At 44.4% G+C, this 18565-nt stretch overlaps 1 protein-coding gene and 1 pseudogene across 1 annotated transcript; both read left to right on the top strand.

Annotated features, from left to right (window-relative positions):
* Positions 1-465: 465 nt before the first annotated feature.
* On the top strand, positions 466-4528 carry LOC123241307 (annotated as a pseudogene).
* A 5732-nt stretch (positions 4529-10260) lies between these two features.
* Positions 10261-18508, top strand: NRGN (neurogranin). Its single transcript, XM_044668361.1, has 4 exons — positions 10261-10332; positions 16068-16294; positions 16624-16644; positions 17243-18508. Exons 1-2 carry the CDS (start codon positions 10318-10320, stop codon positions 16287-16289), a joined length of 237 nt encoding a protein of 78 aa, XP_044524296.1. The 5' UTR covers positions 10261-10317; the 3' UTR covers positions 16290-16294; positions 16624-16644; positions 17243-18508.
* Positions 18509-18565: the final 57 nt, after the last annotated feature.

Here is an 18565-nt window from a genome sequence, read left to right as displayed (position 1 = left end):
ATGAAATTTCAATTCATTTCCATGAATAAAACCACATCTGCTTCTGACACTGAGCCATTGGCCAAGGTGTGTCAGTGAGGAGAGAATGCTAGAGATATGGAGTCGGGAAGATTTGAGTTCAAATCCAGCCTTAGGTATTAACTAGTTTTATGACCCTGAACAAGTCATTTAATCTCTGTTTGTCTCACTTTTATTAACTGCAAAATGGGGGTTGTAATGGTACCTACTTTCCAGGGTTGTTGGGGGGATCAAATGAAATATTTTTAAATCACTTGGGCAGTGCCTGGCACACAATAAGCACTCTACAAATGCTTGTCCCTTTCCCTTTCCCCTCCCAAGGACATTAATGGTAAGAACTTCCTTTTCTGGGTCTCCAAGAGTTGTGGCTGCTGTGGTGGCAGAGTGCGGTACCCACAAAGGCAGTTGTCATAGCATCATCTCGCCTGGACATGATAGCAGGAGCTGATGAAAAGGAAGTCCAGTGGTGTGGGTAACCCAGCTATTTCCACAGCTCTTGGGCATATCTTCCCATCGTTGGCTGCTGCTCAACAGTTGGTTTTGGTGAGAGCAGGGTCAAGAATTCCTAGCCTGTTCTCCACAAAGGGTTTTCCTTTCACAAACACCAATGACAGCTTTTCCACATCAGGGGTCTGGGAGTCGCTGGTATTCTTGGGCACAGAACCTGGACTATATTCATGCAAGTCTTAGGGGAGGCACATCCTGCCTTCCTACGTGCCCCTCAGAACACCTTACTACTCTGGCAAAGCCCCTGTAGGTGGCAAGCAATAGATGAAAGAGTACAAAATGAACCTCCCCTCCTTCCTTGTGGGAGTAGGAGACTATGGATAGGGACCATTATATATACTGTCAGATATGGTTGATGGCCTAATACTGACCTAGTTTTTCTCTTTCTCATTATTATTTTGGATCAAGGGTTGGATCAATAGGTAGAGAGGAGAAAAATCTATATTTAGGAATTAAGGTAATGACAAAAAATAAAAGTACCAATAGAAGAAAATCTTTCTTGTGGGCCAAGGACAATATGAGGTGACAAAAAATTCTATGAAATATTTCTTATTGCCTCTAGACACACAATTTAATGAACTCTTGACAACTTTTTTATCAGCCATCCCAAGGGGAACCTGTGAAACATTTTCTCATTTGGCCACAACTTCCTTTTGTATTCTTGTTTCATCTATAGCAAGCATATAAAAATTAGTTGGACTGTAAGCCTTGTGAAGGCAAAAAACTATGTTTTGTCTCTTTTTGTGTTCTCAGTATTTAGCACAATGCCTGGCACATAAAGTAGGTGCTTTAAAATCTTTCTTAATTGATTTATATGATGTTTCCTCTAGTAATGTACCCACTTGTCGGTCCCTGAACATAAGGTCTTATATTTAGAATACCAAAAGCTAAATTAATGTTCATAGAACATGTGATCCTTTTCATTCTCTGCTTCCTTTTCTGTACCTGCCAATGTTGTTGCCAATGCAGAAAGGCACTGCATAAGATTGAAGACTATTTTGTATTTTACTTTGTTTTCTAAATTACCATTGCCAAATAATTCATCTCCAAGCGGCCAGCCTGATAGCGATGAGTCTTTCTAGCTACACAGGCCCACAGGAAACTAGGATGGCCCACTGTTGCAGAGTCTGAAATAGTAAATAGAGCATTAGAACTAAAATCAAGAACACATGAATTCAAATCCTACCTCAGACACTAGCTGCCTGACTTTAGGCAAGTCATTTGAGCACTCAGGACCTCATTTTCCTCATCTATAAAATTATGAGGGGTTGGACTCAATGACCTCTAAGCTAACTACCTCTCAATTCTAAATCTATGTTTCTATGATCCTTTCTGATATCATAAAAATTGCCAGAATCTGTATTCCTCTGGAATAGTTTTTGAGAACCCAGAATTAGCTCTCTACCACAGTGAGTCATGGTAGTAGATTTTGAGGAGGTTAATAGTTTGGTGGTGATAATCTTTGGGCCACCAACTCTATGGAGTTATTTGGAGTAAAGCCATTTATGTACCATAAGACATTTATGTATTATTTAAAGGGTCAGAATGACCAGTCCCAATCTTGCCTTGGCATAAGCTTACACTTCTCAGTCTCTTATTACTCATTTCACACATTCTAAGTCAAATTGGCCCCATTTTCTTGTCTTAGTCTCCTGGAATCACCAATTTAGAGTTAGAATAGACTTTAGAGATCAAGTTCAACTGCCATATTTTACAGGTGAAAAAACTGAGGGCCAAGAAATCGATCAATCAATATCAACTAATCAATAAACATTTTTAAGTACTTACTATATGCCAAACACTGTAGTGCTAAGGGATACAAATAAGAAAAGGAAAGCTAATATGTATTGATAAATGTGATATTGGTAAACAAGTTAACAAATGCTTGTTGCATTTATTAATAACCAACAATGTGTTAAGTATGGTGCCTGGCACTGGGGATATAAATACAAATAATTAAATAACCCTACTTGCAAAGAAGAGATTGATGTTAGATATATAACTCTCCAAGATATCTACATAGAGATTATAATGAGTAAGGTCTTTGGAAAAGTGTGTAAAAAAAGAAGGCCCAGGAAGGAGCCTTGGGGGGGCACCCACAGTTAGGGAGCATGATATAGATGATGTGCTAAGAAAGAAGACAGAGATAGAATTGGTTAGAATGATAGGAGAATTAGTAGTAAAAAAAAAGCCAAGCAAGGACAGAGTTGGCTCTGTTGATGAAAGAGGATGAATACATTAACCACCACATAACTAGTCAAGTCCTAGAAACCAAGGCGTCTCAAGCAAGACCCACACAGCCAGGCCTCAGGGTTACCTAGATCATTTCAGGTACAGAGCCTCAGCACCCCCCCCCCCCAAACAACCCAAGAAAACCAAAACAACAATTTAGCGGGAGCCTTGGGCACAGCTCCCTTTGCTTCTGGAAAGGTCATAACCATCTGTGATTCCATGCTAGCAAATTTTCTCCTTATCTCCTCCAAATGCCTGGGTTTCTGAATATAACTTGACTTGAGTGAAAACTGTCTCCTGCTCCCTCATCCCAGCTCTCTTCAACTTTATTCCTGACTCCCACTTCAGTTCTTTCCTCTCCCTTCATTGTGCCTTATTTCCATTGGTAGCAAACTGCTCTTCTTATTATACTTCTCTTCTTCTCACAATCCATCCATTTCCTCTAATTCATAAACGCTTGGCTTTTCCCCAAAGCCACTGAATCTCTTGTCACCATCTTCATTCTTGGATATAACTTCTCTTGTGCCTGCCAAGACGCTGGGCCAGAAAAAGAAGTAGGGTTACTCTGTGCTCTTTACCTGCCACATCCAAATGCTCCCCGTGTCAGCACCACTCAGCAACCTCCTCTTTTATCTACTGGCCCTCAGATCATTCCCCCTCCTTTCTCAAGTTCAGTACCTATGAGTCCTGGATTGTGCCAACCTCTCTTCTCTTTACGCTTGTATCCTGAAATAGTTTTTCAGTCTCCTCACCTCCCAGAACCTCAAACACATACTCTACCTCAGCTGCCCTTAATCTCATGGCTACCCATTTGTTCCATCTCCATAATCTAGAATTCTAAAATTCTTTTTTTTTATACTATAACCTACCCGCCCATCCTCACCCCTCCTAAATATATTATTTGTCTTAATCCTAACCTCTAGTCACTCTACCTTTCCCTTCCTTCATAATCTATAACCCCTGTTCTCCCATTACTATATTGTCCCTTGTACCAATGTACAATATAGGAAAGATGTGGTCTGCACCTTGTTCTAGAATCTCTCGAAATATATTGGAGAAAATATTCAGTTGCCTGTGGACCGCCCTGACGGCACCTACTATTTCCAGCTCCATAAAGAGTCTACTCTGTAAGTGAGAAGATCTTAAACTGGCAATAAATATCTCCCCAGAGAAGCTGTTGTCTCTGGGGACCCACTTTGGGAAATTCACTAGGAACCAGAAGTTGAGATTGCACATCATTGCCCTGGATCACCCGGCACCTTACAGAAAACATAAAGTACCAGTGAAACCTGGAACACAAGTCATCTTTATATAGGAACCATGTGTTAAAGGGCAAGTAGGTGGTACAGTGATAGAGTCAGAAAGACTCCTCTTCCTGAGTTCATATTTGGCCTCATACTTAGTGACTGTGTGATCCTAAACAAGTCACTTAACCCTTTTTGCCTCTGTTTTCTCATATATGAAATGAACTGAAGAAGAAAATGGCAAACCCCTTCAGTATCTTTGCCAAGAAAATCCCAAATGGGGTCATAAAGAGTTAGACAGAACTGAACAATGACACGTATTAAAGTCTAGCCTGGGTCAAATCACAGAAAATACTAATCAGTATCAGGGACTGGTGGTGAGTGCCACGACAGATGTTCTTTTGGATTTCAGTGTGGGAGCAAAGTCTATATAAGATTGGAGGAAGGTGGGCCCCACAGCAATTGTCATGTTTCACCAAGCTGACATTAGGGAATATTATGTATATCATGAAGATGCAATGATTTAATTCTTATGAACTTGTGACCAAAGGCAAAGACCTTTATTTTTCTCTTGTGGGAGCAGCTAAACTACAAATCCATCCATTTTCTGACTTATTACCCAACATTGTGACCTATGTATACACTTGGTCTCCTATTAGCTATCTTAGCTATTGCAGAAGTACTATGGAAGAAATACTGGATTATATATCTGTGTCTATGTATATATGTATATATACATACATACATATATATCTGTATATTACACTGTATAAATACAGTGGATTAAATACTGGATTTTCAAATAGGAAGATGGGGGTTTGAATTCAGCACTTAGCATAGTGCCTGGCACATAGTAGGCACTTAAAAAATGTTAACTGATAAATCTCATTTCAGACACTTAGTGACTGGGTGATCCTATTTGTCACTTCACTGGATCATCTATCTCTCAGGGTTGTTGTGAGGATCAAATAAGATAATATACTTAAAGCAAAAGGGGTAAAAATATGAGCTATCATTGTAAGCAATTGCAGGGTGAACATTTAGCAAGGAAGTGAGACATTTTGAACCTTTTTTTGTTTAATAATAGTGATTAAACTGAATACCGTATTTTTAAAAAATCTTGACTATTAGTCAGTTCAAGTTTATACTGTTCCCTACCCTTGCCTCCTTGTACTATTGTCACACATTGCTTTCCAGATCCATTTTACCCCCACTATTAGTCTTTGTTCCTACTCAAGTGTTCCTGAACATAAGTGAAGGAAGCCACTTAACCGTACTAAATAAGTCCACTTACCTAATCTCAGTAGTACCTCACTACTACAGAACAATCTTTTTGTTCTTCCTTAATTATTCCTGATCACAATTCCCCAGAGTCTATTCCAAACCTCTTCTTTCTCAAGGCTAGTATATTACCCTCCCTTCCTCTCTTCTCTCTCAGCAGATTTTGTCTCATTCTTTTCTGAGAAAATTCAAGTTATCCATAATCAGTCCCCTTTTCTCCCTTAATTCTGTACTTCAATTGCCCTCAACAACATTCTCGCATTTCCCCCTCCTTTGCTCCAGTCTCAGAGTTTGTCCTTCTTGCCAAAGCTGATTGCTACCTATGGATTGTGTCCTTGCCATCCCCTTCTGATACCTCCAGGAACTTGGCCCTTTGATCACCTCTTATTTTCTAATCTTTCGTCTTTCTGTATCTACTTGTTCCTTCCCTGTTGCTCACAAAAATTACCAAGTCATTCCACTCCTTTAAAAAGCACCACCACTACCTTTAATTAAGAAGCAGCATGATATAGTGGAAAGAGAACACCTCAAAGTTAGAGCCTCTTCAAATCTGACACATACTAGTTATGTGACCCTGACCTCTTAGTTCTTTAGTCAACTCTAAAACTATAAATTGCAGAATTGTAAAAGGGGATTTCTTCACCAGGGAGTTTCTTATGCAATGAAATCACAGATTTAAGCAAGAAAAAAACCCTTCATATTCTCTGGAGTTATAGTTCTATATCTTGCCTCCTTTCCACCAAACTCCAAGGATGCCATCTATACTAATTACCTCTTTCATCACATGTCACTTATGTATCACTTTGTAATGTAGCTTCCAACCCCACCACTTACTATCACTTAACTGTCACTATCGAATCACTAACAATTTCTTAATGGCTAAATCCAGCGACCTTTTTCTCAGTCTTCATTCTTCTTTCTGCATCAATTGACACTGGTGACACTGGTGCTCATCACCTTCTCCGGATGACTCTCTTTTCCCTGGGTTTTGATGGCTGCTCTCTCATTGTTCTCTTCCTATCTATCTGACTTCTCCGACTCATTTGTGGAATCACAAAGGAAGAACCGTCCTCTATTCATCCCAGTGTTCCTTCTGAAGGTTTCTTTTATTTTTTCTATACATTCTTCCCTTGCTGATTTCATTGATTCCCAGGAGTCCAATTATCACTTGCATTCCCAAATCTACGCATCTAAACCTCACCTCTCCCCTAAGCTTCTGGCCCACATCACCAACTACTTGCTAGACATCTCCACCTGGATGTGCTGTTAGCATCTCAAACTCAACAGGTCCTGAATAGACTTCGTTATTTTCCCCTCAAAATCCATCCTTTCCTAATTCCCTATTTCTGTTAAGGGAACCACTATCCTGCCAAATACTCCAGGGTTCAACCTAAGAGTCATCCTTGAACCTTCATTCTTAGTTACCTCACCATATCTGACCAAATATTATCAGTTCTACTGCCAAATCTCTAGCATCTATCCCTTTCTCTCCAACTATACCTTGACTAGCTTGGTTCCAGCCTCATTACCTCTCACTCAAGCTATTATAACAGCCTTCTAATTTGGGTCCCTGCTTTCTCTCTCCCATCTGTCTTCCATAGGACTGCCAAACTGATATTCCTAAGTACAAAGGTGACCATACCACTTACCTCCTCAAAAAATTTCAATGATACCCTATTGTCTCTAATAGAAAATATCCATCCTTCTGTGAATAAAGTGTTCTGCCTGGAGTCAGGAAGACCGGAGATAAAATTCAGTCTCATACATTTACTAGCTGTGTGACCCTGGACAAGTCACTTAACCCCTATCTGCCTCAGTTTCTTCATCTGTAAAATAAGGATCGTCTACCTCCTAGGACTGTTATGAAGAGAAAATGAGATAATATTTGTAAAGAGCTTAGCATAGCACCTGGCAAGTGTCGGGCATTTAATAAATGCTTGCCCTTCCTTCCCCCTTCCGCTTTTTAAAGCCCTTCCCCATCTAGCTCCAACATACCTTTATAGAATTATTTCACTTCATTCCCCTTCATGAACTCTATATTCCAGACAACCTGGCCTGCTTGCTTTCCTCTATACATATCATTCCAGCTTTCCCTTGTGTCTGGAATATTGTTCCTCTTAGCTTCTATCTCTTAAAATCCTTTCTTTCTTCAGCCCTCAAATCAGGTGTTACTTCCTCCAGGAGGTTTTCCCAGAACCCTCAAATCATTTTTAAAATATTTATGTATCTGTATATATGTGTCCCCTCTACACCTTACCCTCATTCCCATTAGACTATGAAGACCTTCAGGACAGAAAAGGTTTTATTTTTGTCTCTGTATCCCCAGCGCCTAGGATAATGTTTGGCCCATAGAGTAGCAAATAATAAATGTTTATTTTATTTAATTATAGATTCTGCCAGTCCGGTCACGATGAGGGCTCCCCTTAAGTGTTCGACCACAGCAGGGGTATATATGAGACACAGGGTTTACATGAGTACAGCTTTGTGACTTTGTCTCCGTAAATATATTCATGTAATTGCTATGTCCATGGAATGTCTTTATGTACATGTATATAATGGGCTGTGTCTGCCTGTGACTCTGCATTTGTGCTTATGCGTGTATGTGCACAAAACAACAAGACTTTATCTGTGGGTATTGGGGAGAGATATCTTTTTGTCTGTCTCTGCATATGTACCTCTTTTACCCTGTCTAGACTCATTTCAGAGACATCCCATCCCCCAGGGCAGGAACCATGGCCAGTATAGCGTGGGTGCTTGAAGTGGGCTGTTGCTGTGGTGTTGATTGTGTCGCAGAGACTGGCAGTTGCCACAGTATTCTCTCTCCTGTAAGCCTGGGACCTTCTAAAGGGACCGCTCCCACCACCCCAAATCAGACACCACAATGTTTGTGCAGGGAGGAGAAGGGATGGTGCTACAGGTATAGGACTGGGTGGGGGGGAACCCTCGTTGCAAAGACACCCCCTCACCAGCTCTGACCAGCAGGAGGAAGGACCAGGAGGCAGCACAGCCTGCAGAGGGAGGTTGCCTAGCAACTTGGGAGACTTTACTGCAAACTCACCAAATCCCAAAACTCCTCAGTTCTAAATTAGGAAGAGAGAAGCACAGAGACTGGGCCCGATATCCACCTTCCTACTTCCCCATCCATCCCCGTGGGGACCCTAGAGATAGAGTCTATCAGGGGAGGCAACCCAGCCTAAAGCCATATTTTCTTCCAAACAACTAGGTAAGAGGCTTGAGCCCACAAGTCAAGTTATCGTTTATTAGAGTCAGAAAATGGTATTTTGTTCCAGGAATTGATTGAATTTTTACTAACATAGGTGGGACTTCAATAATCTTAGGGAGAAATTTCCATTGTCCCCAATTTTGGAAACCCAGCCAATGCATCAGTTCAGCTCTGGAGAACCAAGCTAGTTAACCTCTATAACCATCCTTGCCAAGAATTAGATCTCCCTTTCATCCCCTTTGGTCCCATAACTTTTGTCCTATCCTTTCAGATAAGAGAACCAATCTATGCGCTTCACAAGCCACCCTCTGAAGCCACACGTGTGGGCTTAATTACAAGACATCTACAAAACCCCATCACCTATCTTCCTTCCTCCCTGAACTCCCCTATCAGCAATTCTCTTTCTCCCCTAGATTCTTGAATTATTATCTTCCATTTTTCTCAAAAACGCTTACCTTTGCCTAAATAATATCCTGTACCAGTACCAGCCCTACATCTCTGAAAGGAATAGCCTAGGGTCCAAGACATGAGATTTTCCTCTGTAAGTGGATTCTGCTGCAACTCCCTTCCCCCAGCCTTTCGTGATACCTGCATCCTCCCCCTAACACTTCCATGACCCCAGAAAGATAACTAGAATCCTGATGATTCACTGTGCCTGAGAAGATGGTTTTCTTCTCCAGAAGAATAGAGAAGGACAGGGACAAGTGGGTATCTGAGAGCTGGGGATTCCTTGGACCTTGAAGGAACTTCCCCAACAGCAAGGAGTAGAAGACACTGAATAGACTCCAGGAAGAAAGCTTGCTGGGCATCTACCTTACCTTGAGAGGGAGGTGGGAGAGAATGGGGTGATGGTTCTTGAAGATACCTTCTTACAAATAAGTACATATCATGCATATATAGAAATGGTCTTTTGCACTGCCCAGTATTCTGCTTATCGAAAAGTTCGCAGGCTGCAGTCGCATATGTGGTTTGTTTTTGTGTGTGTGTGTGTGCAGGATGTGTGTTGGAGGAAGGGTGCCCATGTGTATTTGAGCTAATCTATGTGGAGTATAGCAGTGTGTGGGTGTACAGCTCCCTGTAGGGGATCTGAATTTTTGTGTATTTGTTGTTATGATGTGCCTATCACTGGACCTCATAACTTGCAGGCTTCATATATCTGCACTGTATTGGATATGAAGAGGAGACAATCTTTCAGTATTTTGGTGTGATGTTTTCTTTGAGGATCCGGGTGAGAGTGGGAAAGCTACGGGGGAAAGGGTTAGGGGAGACACATCGCTAAGTGGGGGAAGACACAAGAGGGTTATCTCTCTCGAAGAGCAGGCGCTTCAGGTAACGGTACTGTCTAAGACATTTTGTATCCAGATGGGAGAGTGGATGTCCCTGAGAGGTTGGGGGTGTTGTTTTCCGTATTCCTTGTCTGTCACTCGGTGCCGTATTGGGGATCGGGGACTGTGGGGATTGTTCCGGGGGAGTTTGGAGGCTGTAGGTGTGTAGGAGGAACAGAGGAAGGTGTGTAGGTGGAGGGACTGGGGCTGCCACTGGTGGGGGTGGTTGGGAGAGGGTACAAAGAAGGCGGAGCCTCAAGGCGTAGCCTCGCCTCTCACCCACTCACTCAAGTTAAGGTTCTTCGTGATTGGCTACCCTTCTGTGGGGTTCGGGTTACATCCCAGAGCAGTCGGGAGCGCGGGAGAGAGAGGAATAGAGACGGGATCGGATTTGCACACTGAGCTGGGAGCCCCGGGTCCTAGAAGCGCGTCGATCTGCTCACCGCCCCTACCCCCGCCCCCAGCCCCGCCCAGCCCCACCGCCGGGATGGACTGCTGCACGGTAAATACCAGGACTATCAGAGGAGGGGTCAAAAGGCGCTATTTGGTCTCGGCGACCGGGGTACCTCCGAGGCGTCCTAAGATAGGGAATGTGGGAGATAAGGGGTGGACGACCCCAGGGAGGGAATCGGGACATCAGCTGAGGGGAAAGGGTAGCTGTTTTTAGAGTGGGGGAAACAAGGAGGTGTGGGCGGGGGGGAGACCGTCCCGCTAGGCTTCGGAGTCCTAAGAACGATTCCCCGGAGACTGCCATTATGGTTAGAGTACAAACCTTTTTGTTTTGTTGGAGTTTCGTTGTTGGAGTTGACCTGGCCGAACCAGAGAGTAGTCTGCTGGGCGAAGCGGCAGCGGGACTGAGGTCAGGAGGCACTGTCCGATAAAGAATGGTAGGAGACCACAAGAACCAGAAGGTTGTCTGTGGGGGGGTCCCTCCTTGGGAATTTGTAAGCTTAAATCCAGTCTCCCCAATTGCTAATCTAACTACAGTGCCCAAGGTGAAAATAATCAGTTAATTGGGTAATACTAATCGTGGACGGAAAGCAATCTTGAAAGAATTCTGTACCCTCTGCCTCACCCTTTTTCTTCTGAAAGGTGGGGAGGATTGGATTGGATGAGATGACCTCCCGAAGTCCCTGCCGGCAAGGGAGGGAAATATCTGCAATTTATCATCCACCCACATAAGAAATCAGAATGTAGCATATAAAAATTTGCCTAGCTGCCCAAGGAACGGTTTGGGGAATCTTATTTTATTCAGACCTTTTCATCATTCTAAATCCGTAGAATGGCACCCCTGAGAAGTCTGTGGGCTTAGGGCCTCATTTACTGGAGACAGAGATCAGGCAGTGAGGAGAGAAATGTTCAGTGTGGGAGGAATGGTCCAGTTCGGTGAGGTCACCAGGAAAGGGGAAGAAGGAAATTGAGGAAAGAAGGGAAGAGTTTTTAGGTGAGAGAGGAATTGGAGAAGGAAGGGAACAAATGCTGTGGGTGGGTAAGTATTTGTTGCCCAGAAGATAGCTTCCTAACCCTCCGGAGAAGTATTGTATAAAGGGGCTCTGTCACTAACAAGTGGCAAGCCCCACTGCCCATAAGTCAGGAGTGGTGCTTTGAGCTCAGAAGAGTGGAGAAGAGAGAGGGAAAGGTCTGAGGAAAAGATTATGACTTACTGAACAGTGAAATAAACAGAAAGGTGAGAACAAAGAGTACAAATGCCAGAACTGAAGAATTATTTTAGACCTGGGAGAGGTGTATAATAATTATTTAGAATGTATACAATGTCTTTAAGGTTTGCAATCTCTTGTTGATCCTCATAACAACCTTGGGAAGTAGGTACTATTACAGATGAGGCAACTGGGACTGAGAGAAATTAGTGACTTGACCAAGATGATACAACTAAGAAGAATTTAAGGGAGGAGTTTAAATCAAGACTTCATGACTGCCAGAGCAACACTCCTCCATTGCCTAAATCAACCTCTCTTCTATATAACGTTACTCCTCTGGGTATCTAGAGTTTGACTCTGTCTTCCCAGCAAGTGGAATCTGGGGCTATTATCTAAGTTGTCTCCCATAGACAGAGGAATCCAACCAAGAATGGTGCCATGTCTGAGAAGGATTTTGATGAAGACAAGAGGAGTTCACTGAGAGAAATTAGGGACTCTCCTCAACAATACAGCCACTTCTATGGCCCAATGCCTTGGAAATTTAAGAAGGCACCAAAGATCACTTCGCACTTCTCCACTCCTCGCATCCCTCAAATATATACCCCTACATCAGAGGGATTCTCCTCCTCTGGTTCCCTGACTTTATCATTTGTTTTAGGTTTGTCAGGCAAACAGAATAAGTAAATGAGGTTACAAGATTGTGAGTAGTGAGTTAGCCATGCTACTGCTTTGGAAAAGGGAAGTGTGGACATGGGTTCACAGGGTGGGGCAGGGAAGAAGCTTAGGGCTGAGGATCTCAAGCATGCTGGAACTGTAGAGCAACTATATAACTGGAATAGAGGTGGTTAGTTTCTATCATATTCTGAGATGGGACAGCAAACTCTTTAGTAGGATTTACAGGAGATTTGGGTATTAGGGATCACTTTGGAACCCTATTCAGGAACTGGGACAGGTAGGAAAAGCCATATAATACATCTTAGGCATTTAAGACTAAGCAATGTGGGGATGGAATTGAAATTAGGATATGTGGATTCTAGCCCTAAGTCTGCCACTGACTGAGCCCCTGACCATGTGCAAGTCAGTACTTCTCTGATTCCAGGTGTCATGAGAAAATTGCTCCGAGATCTCCAAGATTCCCTAAATTCTATTCATTCCCAGCCCTGAGTCTTTTCCCACTTTGTTTTTCTTCTCTCCAGTCCCACATTAATTCCATGATTTCCTACTGGCCCTAACTATAAAGTTTGAGATAAGGGCCAGCTCTACTTTATTCCTTACTTTCCCTTGATCCTGAAAAGATAGGAATAAAAAGACATGAGGAAAGAAAGGGCAGACCTCCTAAGGGAGAAATAGTTGAGAAGGAAGTGCCTATTGATTCAAAGATTACAGATATTAATTTCCAAAGTTCTTTATGTTTCATTCCATGTAAAAATGTGCAGAATCAGAGCCTCTAAGCAAACCCTCAGAACTGAGACCGAATCATTTCCTATTTTCCTTTCTCTTCTACTGGGCTATCTGGTCCTTGAGGATTGAAAGGAGGTGCTAGGAGTAGGTGGGGTAGAGAGAGAGCTTTTGCCTATTGTTCCAGTTTTTGACTCTGAATACAGACATGGTAGATTCAGGTTTGGAATCGGTTCTTCTGGGAAAGGATACTTCCCTCCTCAACGTTATTCCCTTAACTCCTGGAGTTCTGGAAGATGGGGCTAATGATGATCAGTGTGTGTCCAGCTCTGGGGCAGAAAAATCACACTTGAAAGTTCAGGAGGAAAAAAAACAAAAACAAATCCTAGATCCTAAGGAAGAGAAAGGAGAAAGGTCAGCTTAGAAAGCAGAGAATATCCGACACCAAAGAAGGTGGGAGGGCAGAATTTTACAGTCACTATAGCTTTTTCAGTAAAGCCAGGGACACTTCCTTGACATAATGAATGAGCTATGTATTATTTTTGTTTCTTTTCTGCCCCAGGGAGATTGTTCTCTACTGTTCAGTCTCAAATACTTACACCCTACCCCCTTTCCAAGAAGAGAAAGTATGGGAAGACAGTCTTCAGATTCAATTAAGTTTTGCCTGGGATTTCTTTTTACCTTCTCCTAGAAGACTTGGGAAAAATATAACATAACATAGAGGGAGACTTGATAAGTAGTGCTCTCAGAACTGGAAATGGAGTGAGAGTGGTTCCACTTGACACATTTTCAACAACTTCACACAAGGAATTTGGGGAGATTGAACTGCAGAGAAAAACAGATGGGTAGGAAAGAGAGGCTAAAAATAGGAAAGAGGGATAACTAACTATGATAGGACCTTGGAAACAGGAAACATGGGTAGAGAATTGTTCTTAAGGGATAGAAGAGGGTCATGCGTCCCATTGACCAATGGAAGTCTTTAAGAAACTAGGAAGGTGCTAGAAAAGAGAGGATCAAAACCTTATACTTCAAAATAAAACTAACTCAGAGTGAAGGAAAAGAAGCAGAAACTACACTGGTCCCATGAAGCTGTGTTCAAATATATTCTGGACCTCAGTCTATTATGTGATTGGTACCATTCTCTCATCTCCCTCATCCCCAGGCATGTCTAAGTGGGGATTTTAGGAAGGCCCTGAGTCTATGTGGTATCCACGGGCCTTTGGAGGTCATGGTAGCCTTTGACTGGTGATAATTAATCCTTTTATTGTGTCATGGATCCCTTTGGCAGTCTGGTGAAGCCTCTGGATTCAGAATAGTTTTTATATAGATAAATTCAAACACACAGTATTACCAAGGAAACCAGAAATTAGTAAAAATAAAGATGTAGGGTTTTTTCCCTATTCAAGTTCATGAACCTTCTGAAATCTATCCTCAAACTCCAATTAAGAATCTTTTAAATTTTAATTAATCTAACATTGTAGGTCCAGTTACTCACATTGTATTTTGTCCTTGATTCATTCTCCTATAGATACACCATAGAAAGGCCTTTCTGCTCCAGTTTATATCTCCTTTTTTCACTTTGTAGGTTGAAATGAGTCTTTTCCTCTGCTTCATTTCCCATCTGGACCTATCAACCATTTCCTCTCTTTTTGTCTTTGAGCTCTTTCCAGGGGGAGGAGCAGTCTAGGTAGGAAAGGAAGAGAGCATAAGGAAACTTGTATATCTAAGAGGTCACAATAGTATAGGCAGGAGCTGAGAAACTCAAGCTCTTTGAGGTTCTGGGATCCTGTTGTTTTTGGTCCCAAATCTAAATCTGTTGTGATCCCATAAAATACCCTTAATTCACTACTTCAACTGATCTGTAACCGAATCAGTTGTGTATTCCCTCCATTACAGCAGACTGCAACCTATCTACTCTTCCCCTTCTATTATTGCTCTTGTCCATGTCCTATTAAACCTCCATGGGGGGGGGGGAGTGGGGGAGGGAAGGATTCGATCACTTTGTTAAAGCTTTTCTTTAGATCTCTTGACATTTTATTGGAGTGTGTGGGCTGTTCTTCACTTACCCCTTGATCTTGCTAATGAACTAGTCCACCTTTTTTCTGGTCATATGTCTCTCTGTGAACATTCTTTAAGCAATTTCTCCTTCAAAATTCAATTAGTAATACAGCCTACTCACACCAATAAAAATTGACCCATATGCCTATTTTCACATCTCTACAGAATGTTTATGAAAATAATCTACATCAGCATGGGCATGGAAAGCACTGTTGATAGAAGTAAGAGAAAAGAATTGACAAATTTTCCAAACGGTATGCCACAGCACACTCCATTTTTACAGTGACATCATTGAAGGTGTAGAATCCAGCACCCATTTTTTGTGATGGCTATAGAAACATTTGACTTAGTAGAACAAAATGATTCTTTAAAATGGCTCCTCGGACAAGACCCCCATTCACACCTAGCCTCCAAATAAGGAAATGCTGCCCTTTTTTCTCTGCAGTCCTAGATCTCTAACATGGATCCCTTATAGCTGCAAGATATCTCAGATAGCATATAGTCCAACCTCTTTATCTTGCAGCTAACAAAACTATATCCCCAGAGAAGTGTCGGGAGTTGGGAATGTGTGTGGGTTGCTCTGATCTAGATCTAGTCGCTCTGATAGAGGGATTGGGGGGGGGGGGAGGGAACTAGAACCGGGAGGGGGGAGCTAGGTTCCCTGCCTCCGTTTCCTGTTGTTTCTAGCTTCTCCATATTTTGGGTGGCTGTCCAGCTCCTCCATCTTCTCATTTCTACTGTCAGTTTTTCCAGCCCCTAGCCTCGGGTTTCTTTTCATGCTAGGGTGTGGCTAAGGTCCGTGGGGCTTTAGGCTCTCTTCTATTCCTTAAGAACTATTCTCCACCCAGCATTCCTATTCCCAGGTTCCTAACCACAGTAGACAGTTACCCCTCTTTTTCTATCCTAGCTTCCCTTTCTTCCCTATCTGTTCTGCTATGCAGTCCAACCTTCCCAAATTCTTTGACTCAGTTCCCCCCAATCCTCTACGAAGTCCTGGCACCCACAACCCACTGCTTCCTGGTGGTTCCCACCCCAGCTTTTTTTAACACCCAGATGGAGTCTTTTCTCATCTCTGACCCCACCCAGTCCAAACACAATCCTCTTCCCCTCCCCAATACCCCAGGAGAGCGCTTGTTCCAAGCCGGACGATGACATTTTGGACATCCCTTTGGACGATCCTGGCGCCAATGCAGCAGCTGCCAAAATCCAGGCGAGTTTCCGGGGCCACATGGCTCGGAAGAAGATCAAAAGTGGGGAGCGAGGACGGAAGGGCCCAGGCCCCGGGGGGGCGGGCGGCTCTGGGGGCGCCCGGGGAGGTGCCGGAGGCGGCCCCAGCGGCGACTAAGCCAGGTAAGGACTTAAGTGTCCCATCTATCCCCAGACCCCTTCCCCAATTTTCCTGGAATTCTTATTGCCTCCACCCCCACCCCGATCCTCCTCTCACGAACAAGTAGCCTTCCAGAGATTCTTCCACTTCAGATATCCTAAAAACAAAGGGGCTAAATGTGCTGCGGGGCGGGAGAGAGATTGGGGAGAAGAGGCCCCTAGCTCCCAGAGTCCAACTGCCGAGGAGAGCGGGAGGGCAGGGGGGGCGGCAGAGAAAGACCTGTGGATTCAGTAAGCTCACCTGTTTTTCCTCCTCCTCCTCCTCTCTACCCTTTCTCGCCCCCTGACCGAAGGTGGACTGACTGTTTTCTAAGGTAATTATTGTGTTACCAGGAGGGGCAGTAGTTGCGCTGGTATCTGCCCGGGTGTATTTGTATCTTTGTTGGGAGGGGGCGTGTCTGTCCGTGGGAGGTGTCAAATCCGTCCTCTCCCTTCTCTCCATTCTCTGGGCTGGGAGACACCACCTGCTGCTGCCCGGGCTGGGGGAGGCGGAAAGAAGAGGGAGGAAAGGGGGGCGGCAATGTTTGGAGGAAGGGAATCCTGTAAAAACTGAGTCGGTGACCCGGAGACAGGGACGGCATGTACACCTGGACAAACATGTAGAAGCGGAGAGTTACACACTTGGAGGCAGGCATACTCAGAGCCTTAAACATACGCAATCTCTTTCGCACATAGGCACCCTTAGGGAGGTCATTTCAGTTCAGTGACTAGGCGGGGAGCAGGTTTTGGTTTCTACATAAGTGGAAGTTCCAGGCACCCTCCTCCGAGGCCAATCTCTTTGGCATCTTAGCGGGGGCGCAGGAGGAGGGAAAAGAAAGCACTGGTTTCTGACCCCAGCTCGGGGTAGGGGTGGGGACGAATGGAGGGAGGAGGAGGATATGATGGAATTGTTCAGAACTTCTCCTTCTGCAGTTCCCTAGGTGAGATGGATGCCACGTCCCCTTCGCAGTGACAAGACTTCCCTGCAATGTTTGTGACTCCCTCCCCCACCTCTCCTGCCAGCCTCAGGAGCCCACACGCCACCGGGAGACCCCTCCCCCTCGGGCCGGCTCCATTCCGGAGTCACTCTACCTGTTCGCCAGTTTGAAAAAGGAACCTGATTGCCCTCTCTTCTTTACCCCTCTCTTCTCTGTCTGTCCTCCTTTCCTCCACCTCGTTTTGCCTAACTCGCTCCACCCCCGCAGCGCACCCGCCCTGCATGAACTCACCACCAACTTTGCTAAGCTCCTCTTCGCTTTCTCTCTGCGGATTGCTGAGGGCGCCCCCAAGTAGTCCCTGTGTGTGTGTGCTCCTACCAAGGAAACCCTGTTTGTTTCTGGGGAGAAGCCGAGGGGTATGCCTGCCCACCCCACCTCTCACTGTGCTGCTGTAACCATCCCCAGCCCACCCCAGCTCCAAGACTTTGGGTCTTCTGCTCCTCCATAGGCAGTCCCCAGTTTACACACTCGGGGTGAGGGGAGGCTTTTGGGGGTGTCGGAACCCTTTCCTCCTGGGCGTGATCCTCTTCTGGTTGGTTGGGGGAGGAGCGAGTTCTCGTTCCTGAGGTCCCCTGAAGCGTTGGTGATTGCACGCCCAGTCCCACACCTGCCTGTAATCTCCCTTAACTGAGCCCATTCCACTCCCCTATGTCCCCTGCCTCGACGGCTGCGCATCCCGGGACCACCTCTCCAACTCTCTTCTTGTTATGCAAACTCCTAGGCCGAGGTGTCTGAGAGGCGGTGTGGGGGGAGTCAGAAGCTGCCCCACCCCCTGCCCTGCCCTGCCCTGGCAGCCCAGCCCCCAGCCGGGCTCCTGGGGTTGTGGCAGAAGGGTTTTTAAATTTTCGTGTGTGCATGTGACCGCTCTGGGTTGGAATGTGAACAATAAAGAGGAATGTCCAAGTGTTCAGGGCCTGCCCTCGAGAAGGGGTTGGGATGGGCTTATAGAGAAAGAAGGCCTTGGACTGGGCCAGCCCCCATCTGACTTAGAAATTTAAGAAATACAAAGAACTTTGCTCACAGCCTGGTAAGACAGGTAGTATTCACATCCCCGTTTTACAGACGAGGCAACTGGAAGTCAGAATGGTTTAAGTGATAACCGCCCAACAGGTTTTTGAATACCACAATGAGTCTGGAAACCTCTATGGAAAAATATGAGGGTGTGATCCCCCTAGAACCCTAGTGATCCAGACAGATTTGGCCTGCTGTCCTGAGCACACACTCTTAGCCCATTCTGTCCCCTGGGGGGATCATACAT

The sequence above is a fragment of the Gracilinanus agilis genome, chromosome 3 (genome assembly GCF_016433145.1).
Source record: "Gracilinanus agilis isolate LMUSP501 chromosome 3, AgileGrace, whole genome shotgun sequence".
NCBI lineage: Eukaryota > Metazoa > Chordata > Mammalia > Didelphimorphia > Didelphidae > Gracilinanus > Gracilinanus agilis.
Note: the sequence above shows the minus strand (reverse complement) of the source record. Positions and strands in the feature narration are given on the sequence as shown.